General features: G+C 39.7%; 1 protein-coding gene across 4 annotated transcripts; it reads right to left on the bottom strand.

Annotated features, from left to right (window-relative positions):
* Positions 1–2,076: 2,076 nt before the first annotated feature.
* Positions 2,077–9,096, bottom strand: LOC120738795 (ELAV-like protein 1). Of its 4 annotated transcripts, none has more exons than XM_040040256.1 (9): positions 8,926–9,093; positions 7,823–7,885; positions 6,398–6,469; positions 6,127–6,295; positions 5,397–5,423; positions 4,043–4,146; positions 3,428–3,581; positions 3,115–3,340; positions 2,077–2,962 (listed from the first exon to the last, which is right to left on the bottom strand). In XM_040040256.1, the coding sequence occupies exons 2-9, from the start codon at positions 7,856–7,858 to the stop codon at positions 2,644–2,646; spliced, it is 1,107 nt and encodes a 368-aa protein (XP_039896190.1). In that variant the 5' UTR covers positions 7,859–7,885; positions 8,926–9,093; the 3' UTR covers positions 2,077–2,643. The 4 variants fall into 4 exon arrangements, with proteins under 4 accessions (XP_039896190.1, XP_039896191.1, XP_039896194.1 ...); XM_040040257.1 differs by lacking the exon at positions 8,926–9,093 and adding an exon at positions 8,095–8,909; XM_040040260.1 differs by lacking the exon at positions 6,398–6,469 and having other exon boundaries at positions 6,127–6,330; positions 8,926–9,096.
* Positions 9,097–10,137: the final 1,041 nt, after the last annotated feature.

The following is a 10,137-nucleotide window of genomic DNA, read 5'->3' as shown; positions in this document are numbered from 1 at the left end:
GGCACGTGAGTGAACTGTAGATTGGAGGCACTACAACACAGGGAGAGGTGAGTCAGAGTGGACCCAACGGAACGGAAAGAAACTGATTCAGTGTGGATATTGTGTGGGGGGCATTTTGACTCTCCCCTCCAATTATGCTCTCACCAGAAGATCTCCAAGGCTGGGATTTTTTTCTGAGAGCCCTAATAACTCTCTCCTGGTGAGGCACGCTCCAGTTAGTTTGCCGCAAACTGTTTCACCACTAGATGGAAGCATTGTCAAAGCACTGTCAAATTTGAATTGGAGCATCACTGGGCTGCAATTCACATTGTAGAGGGATACAAAAACAAACAAACACAGACACACACAGACACAGAAACAGACAATTAATAAAAAATTATATATAAAAAATGCAAAAAGTGAAAAAAAATTGATTATGTCCTTCTTCCAATGCATTATGGGTCCTCAAAATGGAACCCTTTTTTTTCACTCCCAACTCAGCTTCTGTACCTCCTACATCCAGCAGGTGCTATATTGCCCTAAAGGTCTCCTCCAGCTCTATCCTATGATACACATACCTCAATGTCCTACCTTGCAACCATGATTCAACCAGCCACTCCCTCACAGGCCTTTAAATACCACAGTGGGCACCTAAGGGGCTCAAAAATTGAACTTTCTCCGATTGCCACCAAACTTGGCAGGCACGAGCCTACTGCTACCAACACCACTCACACAAAATTTCCCCACTGTGCTTATGCTTCTCCAGTTATTGATGATCGTCACATGACGATTGTGGTTATCGCCAACCCCTTGGTATTTGGACACATGGCTTAGAAGCTTTCAAAATCTTTTTTGATAAATTGAACAATCACCACCCCTTTAATGAAGTTACAGTTTCAACTAAATAAATTCCAAGTTAACTTTTTAGACACAATAGTTTTCTTTAGAAACAATAATAATCAAAGCAAACAACTATTTGCTGTTTTAAGGATACAGATAGACACATACTGTTATATAAAAAAGTTTTCATCCTAGACATGTTTTCAGGAGTATTATTAAATCTCAGTTGATTAGATTCCATCGTATCTGTACCTTTAAGATGCATGTGGAAGAAGCTACTTCAGCGTTGTTTAAGGCTTTAAGACCAAGAGGTTACTCAGTCCGCTTTTAAGGGCAGATTTAAAGTGAAGTGAAAGCACTCTTTGATAGGATCAGCCAACAATTAGGAGGAATAATCAGAGTGAATTGATTCAGTTTGTAATCACCTTTTCTTCTTGAATCAATCTCTTAATACCTCTTTTTTGATGGCCCAACAAGCCCTTCCTCCTTTACAGCAATTTAAAAGTTACAGCTTATAGAAGAAATAAAAATCTAAAGGATATTTTGGTGCACAACAAATTGAATCCTATAAAGAATTTAGATGACAGATTTAAACAAGTACGATATATAGAAAATATTAGTGAGAGAGGGCTTTCTATTCAAAAATGGTTTTTGAAAATCTGTTTCTATTGAGTGTAATATTTTTTATGAAATCAATTTCTCATTTATTAATGGATTAATAATTCACTTTGAAAAATTGATTTAAATGTTTTTATTTTTAAACTATTAAACCAGTTACTTTAGTTTTGTTTGAATAAATAAAATCATTTTGAAAAATGAATTCACAAATGGATGATTTATTATACAATTCATAATTTAAGCACAGAATTCTTTATTTCAATGCGTGTGGCCTTGTGGTCCTCTATAGCTGGCTCCCAGTAAAACTTTTAAAACTTTCACACAGGATGTGTAAATTCCCACATTAAAATATTTTCGGACTTACCTATTCTTACACAGTGGATGCGTAATTCCACAGGACAAATTTGTGGCATTTATTTTTTCAAACCGAGCTAGATTTTTCTGATGTTTTGGATCCAAATAAACAGATTTGTCCAACCAGACCACTGCATTTGTCATCGTTCAGTCACGCCATTGTACTGAATATGCAACGACACAGAAATAGTAAAATAAACTCTACACTTTGTGTCCGTCGATAAAGAAAAAGTTTGACAGTTTAAAGAAATTCAGACAAAGGGGAGACAAACATTCAGACACAGGTTAAGTTTTCACAATAACAGATTTATTGCTGAATAAATGTCACAATGAAGCTGCAATACAAAAATAAAACAAATGAAAATCGACTTCACATCAGTTACCTGTTCATCAGGTGCATTCCTCTACCTCACCTGTACAACATGAAACTAATCGTCTAACACTGACCTGATCACCTGACATGATAACGTCAGGTTACCTGTCCAAACTTTTAATCCTTTAATCAGTTGTCAGTGGTTACCATGACATCATTTACATAAACTGTACATAAAACCAATTGAACGTTTTACTCAAATCAGAAAAGAGCAGATTTAGTTTCCGTAACCTTTGACCCCAAATGTTTTAAAGTAAACCTGCAGAAATTGATACAACTCCAGTTATGTTCATAACAATGCTGACAGTCAGCTGTCAGTCATACTGCAAATTTCAGTCCTTTATTGTGGATGAATGCCCACACAGCCAGAAAAATTACTTACTGACATAAAGAAAGAGGGCATGCTGGGAAAAACTGACAAAACAGACAAAAAACAAAAACAAAAACACCTGTTATTAGTTTTAGCCTCGCCCCCTCCTCTATTTGTGCCCCTTGCTGGTCTTGAAGGAGACTTGCAGGACTTTGTCCCCCAGGCGGTACCCGTTCAGGCTGTGGATCGCCATGGCAGCTTCCTCGTAGTTTGCCATTGTAACAAAGCCAAAGCCTTTGCACTTATTGGTGTTAAAATCTCGGATCACTTTCACATTCAAGACTGCGCCGAACGGGCCAAACATCTGCCACAGCATGGCCTCGTCAGCTTCCTGGCCCAGGTTGTAGATGAAGATGCACCAACCAGAGGATGAGCTCCCCGAGGCCCCACCCCCTCCGCTCATGTGGTCGGTGCTCATTGGAGAAAACCTGGACAGACGAAGTATTAGACAGCTGCAGATTAACTGATTCTCATCAAACAGTAACAAACATCTAAGTCAATTAGCTGCTGGATCTCGGGACAAGGTAGGTTAGAGTACTCAGACTACAGTAATCAGGTTATTCTGAGCAGGTCAGCATACCGGAACCTTTGTGCCTGGTGATGGACAGGCCCCCCAAAGCGTCGTGATTGGCCGTGGTACATCTGTGACATCATCTGGGAGTTCCTGGCCTGGTTGGGATTGGCAGCAAACTTGACCGTGATTGGCTCAGCGCTGCCGGGAGGCGTGTGTCCGTTCAGGTGTTTGACAGCGTCATCAGCCTCGGCCCTCTTATCAAAGCGGATGAAGGCCACGCCACGTGACAGACCTAAACAGCCAACCAGAACAGAATTTTTTCAGTTCCAAACATCACAAGCCATCACATGACCCTGAGCTTACTGAGCGCGTGCGGTACCTGAAGCCTGGTCCACTAACACTCTAGAATTGATGATGCGACCGTAGTGCGAGAACATGTCCTCCACGTCCTGCTGACTGAGAGTCCGTGGCAAACCACTGATATACAGGTTCGCATCTTTGATGGCGTCCGAACTCGGCCGTGCAAATGAAACCTGCGGGGAAGTGACAGGAAGTAAGTCAGCTGATCATCTTTACAAAATAATTGTCACAGAAAACAAACGGTGATGAAAATAAAAAATACAGTTACATTGAGTTCAAATAAAATCCAGATTTAAATTTTTAAATATTCAATAAAAATAAATAAAAATCCACAATTTTTCCAAACAACAAAACAAAACACAAAATAAAAGCATCCAAACAGGCTCTGATCACCAAAATAAAAGCATTAATATCATTAATGTCTGAAAGTAAAAGGTGCAGTACGTTGTCTCACTGAATTGAAGAAATTCACAGATTCAGTGTTGACACGTGTCGGTGCGAAAACAATAAAAACAAAACAGCAGAGTTTGAAAATACCTTCATCCATCAGACAGGTGAGAGTGCCCTCTACTGTCCGGGGAACATAACACATCAGTTGAGACAGGAAAAACAAAGAGCACCTGTGGCACGTTACCTTGATAGTTTTAGACTGTAGCCTCAGGCCATTGAGGGTACTGATAGCCCTCTCTGCATCACTAGGGTTAACAAAGTTAACAAAGCCGTAACCTAAACTGTGGCCTAGAGAAACACAAAGGAAAACAACAAAATAAAAAACAAAAGCGTCTGTTACAGCTGCTACACAGTCCGAGAGAAACAAACACAGAGTTCAAACTAAGTACAGAGATCCATACAGTCAATTGGAAAACATCAGTTTTCTGAACAAACCGGGAAAACCTGCCGCCACCCACCACGCTGCCTGACCGCCGCGCACCTGCCACGTTTTAGCTCTCAAAACAGTTAGGTGACACTGCAAGGTACATTGGCTATTAAAAAAAAAAAAAAAAAAAAAAAAACACTTCGGAAAAAAACTCACTACAAACAAAGAGGTTAAAGGTCATCTCTCCTGTTACACTTCAACACAAATTAGTTCTCACAGAAAATAAAGTGATGAAAATAAAAACTGCACTTACATCGAGTTGAAATAAAATCCAGATTAAATGTTTAAATATTCAATATAAATATTAATTTTTTTTTTTTTTTTTATCTGAAAAGGTAAGATCTCACCTGATTTGACCAGCTCAGGTAAGATCTGTCCATGGAAGTAAATAATTTATCGTCGTCAGTGAATGAGGTTAAAGATGACTCACTGGTGATATATTACTTTGGCATGAGGGTGGTTAGCCACATGATGATGATCAAACCGTCGGCACAAATCATCTGCACACGGTTGTATTGAACGCACGACGACCTGACGATTACACGCTGGCAGGATGTAATCCTGCATCACCCCACACGACTGTTGAAAACGACTGTTTTCTCGACTTGTTCAGAACAAAAAAAATCTTCAAATATTTTTAAAGTTTTACAAACAGCCTGAAAAAAAAAATCAAACAGGTGAAAATACTTTTAAAAAAACAAAAAAACAAAATAAAACCCCACAAAAAATAAAAAACAAAACACCTTTATCAGAGGCTGGACGAAAAAAATTCAACCAAAACTTTCATTCTTTGCTCAGGCACTGACATGCTCGCCATTTACTCGCCAATCAAAGTTATTCTGTTTCTGCTGTAGGGCAGAAGACCTGAAAACCTGCAACCAAGCCACGTGTCATCTGAAGACATTCATCACCAGACGGCCGTCGCCTCAAAATGTAATTACAAAGTTTCAAATTCTTATAAAATAAAAAACAAGAAGTTCAGTTAGTGTCAACATATTCTTGCCACACCTTTTTTCTAAATCATTCTTTAATTTGTTTTGAATCATTCAGTAAATAACTTTTTATTTACTTTGTTCGCCCAGCCCTGATGTAACCAATCAGCATTAAGTACCTGTTAGACACTTTGATGTCATTAAACCTGGTGTGAAAAAAAATGAAGATTACAACAACAAAAATATCCAAATTGTTTTATGACAAAAAAAAAAAAAAAAAAAAAAAAAAAAAAAAAAAGAGAGAGAGAGAAAAATCACAAAATTCACCTAAAAAAAAGAACAAAAAAACAGAGTTAAAACCCCCCCAAAACAAACAAAATCAGCTGATCGTCTTGAAACCCCCAAAAAACAACAGTGAACAGGAAATACTGCAAACAGTACTATAACGACTATGTACTGATACTACAACTACTGCAAAATACAGCTGTGACCTACTGCGCAGTATAAGGAGTACAAAGTACAATGAAGCATGAACAAGTACACGTGTTAATGCTGAAATACATTTACTTTCAAGTACTGAAATAAAACATATTCACAGTAAAACTTATAATGCTTCAAAAGTAATCTGGTATTTGTCTTTAGTAAAATTATCATCATTAGTCGTAAGCAAAGTAATACCACAGTACTACTGTGTGTAACAGTACCCCAGTAATACCATAGTACTACCTGAATAATACTGCAGTACGATTGGGGAGCTCAGCACCTGCTGCAGTCCAGGTACTCAGAAGTACTACAGTGATTCTACTGTAGTACTGCAGTAGTGGTACTAACAGTGATACTGCAGCAGCACTTCAGTAGTACTGTATTAGTGGTACTTCAGCACTACATTAGCAGTACTTTCATCGTTACCTGCCACTTTGTCGCGGATGAGCTTGGCAGACTCGACCTCGCCGACGCTGCTGAAGAGGCTGCGTAGCTCGTCCTGGCTCATGCTCTGCGGCAGGTAGTTCACAATCAGGTTCGTGCGTGCGTCTTCGTCCTCCATCATCTGCTCGCCGTACCCGTTATCGTACAGCTCCTGAGGTCATTACATCATCACCATCATCACTTTCACTAAAGTCAAAAAGATGCCAGAATAAAGGAAGTGAACAGATTCAGCCAATCAAAGCGTAGCACTCACATTTCCAGCAGCTCCTTTAGCGGCGAGCGAAGCGTCTCTGACATCACCCTGAGAGTTCTGAACCTCACACACCTGAAACACACACACCACACACACCTGTCGTAAACATGCACTAATCCCCAGGCCCTGATTCAGGAAGTGGGTTCAGCTAAAACTCTGAGTTTGTTAACCCTGAGATAAGATAGACTTGGGTTTCTGTTCCAGAAAGAGAATTAACTGAATCAGCCACCATGGTAAAGAATTTTGGAAACTAAACTTTGGGTAACCTCTGACAGGTGTTCCCTCTGACTCCTCCCCTCCTCCTGGACCTGAATCAGCTGAGTGACCCTTGCTTTCATAAAGTCACAGCTATTAAGTCAGTCCAACCAACCACTCATCAATATATCAGCACAGAGACAGCTATTCCATCAATGACAGATTACAACTTAGAATCAAATCTCTAGTGACAGTATGAGTGTAATACGATTACAGTTATTGTAGAATCACCGTTTACATGACATCAATCAGCAATCAATCGTCAGGCTCAATGATGGATTTTAGTGACGATAAGGCTGAAATGACTTTCAGATCCAAACTGAACTAAAGTGTGTTTAAAGTGACATTTTATAATCAGACAGTCCGACTGTAATCTGATTACATTTCATGCTGACATAGGTTCACAGATTCAGATTCTGTCATTTGGGATGGGTGACACTCATCTACTAATTGGAAGGTTAGTGGTTCTGCTGCAGTTTGCAGGCCAAAGTGTCCTTGAGCAAGACACCGAAGCCTGAGCTGCTCTATGATGCGTTTATCGGCGAGTGAAGGCGAAACAGAAAGCAGTCAGGTATAGTAAAAAGTGTTCGTATGAATGTTCAAAGTCCGAAAATCACCTGAAAAAGTCTCACTGACTTGACCCAGAACCAGATCACCCAAAGGAATCATAGGCTCCGGTTTTCAGATAAGCTCTGAATTCTCTTTGCGATTACATTTGTAGTACAAAGCCAGATTGACGACTTAGCAAGCTTAAGCTCAGAGTTCTGTGCCACAAAGGTGGCATTCTTTGTACCTGTGAGATCACCGTGGTAATGCGTGCCGCTCACATGGTCAGGAGCAGGTTTAAATCTGATGGAACTGCCTTGTTTTCACCGATTCTGTCATTTACGGTCTGAGTCAGTGAGACTGAGATCCTCTGCTCATCGTTTTATTTGTAAAACCTGTTCAATGGCCTCTGGGTGACATCATGGCCGAAACCCAGGTGTGAAGTCACATGATGCATATGTTCAGCTGCTGATGTAGAAAATGCAGAAACAGTTTGATGTTTGGTCCTCGTGCTATCATTTTGTTAAGCTGGTTAACTGAAAGAAAGCTTGAATTTGTTGAACCTGCTTCACAGCACAGCCTCTGAACAGGTTAAAAACACTTGATCACTACTGATCCACTCACCTTCAGGTACCTGATGTGTCCTCGTCTTTGCGCCATGGAAATGATTCAGGAAGTTATCTGCGTCTGGGAAAAATAGCAAAAGCAGCTGATTATTGATCATTGCTTATCATTTGCAAGCTACTCGATAAACTGAAGGTGATCAGAATTCAATCTGTTTCAATCAGGAAACCCAAACCAGTAACTCTCTGATGATGGGTCGCCAGTTTAGCTCATTTCACTCCGTATTATCTTATGTTCCTGTTGCTACAGTAGCATTATTGATTGAGAAGCACCTGTGAAGTCCGGGTGTTCTCTGTGGATTAATGTGCAGATGTTGATTCCAGATCCCAAAACGTTGATTATGTTCATCTGGACGTTTTCAGTGGGAGAAACGTTTCATCACCATCCAGGTGACTTCTTCAGTCTCAGCTGACTGCAGGTTTCCAACCTTATAAACAGTACATTTGCACAACAACGGAAGCTAACCTACCGAATAAAAAATGGAGTCAAGCAGTCAGCTGAAACTGAAGAAGTCACCTACATGAGGGTGAAATGTTTCTCCCATTGGAAAAGCCACATCAAGATTAATCAACCCTTTGGGAATTACTTACCTGGATGATTGAGCATGCATCAAGACATTGATTCCAGATGTTTCTCGGCCTGTTTGACTCACCTGCAGTTTTCTATAAGATGACATCTGACCCCAAACACTGCCAATCAGAATGACGTCTGAGAATGTCATCAACATTTCTAACCAACCAAAGAGCTCTAGAACTACATTTACCTGCCTGACACCCCGAGAACCGTCTAACCGCTTAAGCACCGCCCACAGGTCCAGGTGAATACATTAACTTAATGGATTAACACATATTTACTTAATCACTAACTTAATTACAGAGATCGCTGGCGTTTCTCAGAAAAACCCGTAGGTTTCCAGTTCCGGTCCAGTTCGCGTTACAGTCGGGTCTCACATGTGGATAGGTAAGCAGGTAAAGTGGGTAAAATAAAAGCGCGCACATTGAGGCCGCGGAGCTGCTAGCATTAGCCGCTGTTAGCACCGCGGACACACCACGAGGCTACTCGGCCACTCGCACCTTGGCACTCAAAGACGTCACCGTTCTTACCTGTGGGAGTGCGGACAGGTGATCCGGTGTGATTGGGTCAGATTTCGATCCGCAGTTGGAAGATGAGATGATCTGTCGATCCTAACAAGCACGTTCCCTACTGCACACAAAGAACCAACTGCCGCCCAGTGAAGTATCGCGAGATCTCCCTCTGTCCTCCTTCTTCTTCTTCTTCTTCTTCTTCTGTAAAATAGGACTGTGCTCCTTATTTGCCCCCTGCTGGAGTCATTGGGAAAACACGAAAATCAAATCAGAAGTTTTGTTTTGATTTTACTGAAGAACTTTTTTTTATAAAATAGAACCAACAACACGTGTACCAGAAAACTAAACATGACATCACCCAAACATTAACATCCAGCTGTAAAACATCTGTCTGCTCAGAATGAGATGGTCAACTCCCGCAAATGTTGTACCTTTTATATTGTAAGGAAAAGACCCTACAATAATAAAAAGAAAACAGCAAAACCCCCAACAATCACATGACCCCCTTATGAGCAAGAACTCTGTTGACAGTGGGAGGGAAAAAAAAAACCCTTTTACAGTTTTTCAGTTATTTACACACAATTACTTGTACTTCAGACACAATGACTACAACATCTATCTGATGCACCAACCCCCGGAACCAATCCTGCTAAACTACAAACACAATTTCTGCTTTACACTCAAATTGCAGTTTTAAAAACACACTTTTTTTTTTAAACACACTACACGCAATTCTCTGCATTTGGCACAATTTTCATGAAGAAAATCTTTGTTTTCACAAGAAACACACTTTCATCAAAATGGTAAGCTCATTTGCCCTAATTCCGTTGTTTTCATTCAAATTCTGTTCTTCTCATTCTAATTCTTTTCTTTTCATTTCAATTCTGTTGTTTTCATTCAAATTCCCGTGCTTTCATTCTAATGCTTTTGTTTTCATTCAAATTGCGTTCTTTTGATTCTAATTCTTTTGTTTTCATTCAAATTCTGTTGTTTTCATTCAAATTCCATTCTTTTCGTTTAAATTATGTTGCTTTCATTCAAATTACGTTCTTTTCATTCAAATTCTATTGTTTGTTCTCAAATTCTGTTCTTTTCATTCTAATTCCGTTGTTTTCATTCAAATTCTCTTCTTTTCATTCTAAATCCGTTGTTTTCATTCAAATTCTGTTGTTTTTATTCAAATGCTGTTCTTCTCATTCTAATTCTGTTCTTTTCATTCTAATTCTTGTG

This window comes from Simochromis diagramma, unplaced genomic scaffold (genome assembly GCF_900408965.1).
Source record: "Simochromis diagramma unplaced genomic scaffold, fSimDia1.1 OVJJ01000026.1, whole genome shotgun sequence".
In the NCBI taxonomy this organism is placed as follows: domain Eukaryota; kingdom Metazoa; phylum Chordata; class Actinopteri; order Cichliformes; family Cichlidae; genus Simochromis; species Simochromis diagramma.
The sequence above is the reverse complement of the archived record's forward strand: the minus strand, read 5'-3'. Positions and strand labels throughout refer to the sequence as shown.

Bases quoted from the DNA above. Each gene is read 5' to 3' on its own strand.
- LOC120738795 (XM_040040256.1), bottom strand. From the start codon at position 7,858: ATGGCGCAAAGACGAGGACACATCAGGTACCTGAAG. The intron at 5,424-6,126 runs GTAACGATGAAA...TTTTCACACCAG, and splicing joins CATCCGCGACAAAGTGGCAG to GTTTAATGACATCAAAGTGT. The intron at 3,582-4,042 runs GTAACGTGCCAC...ACTTCCCCGCAG, and splicing joins TACAGTCTAAAACTATCAAG to GTTTCATTTGCACGGCCGAG.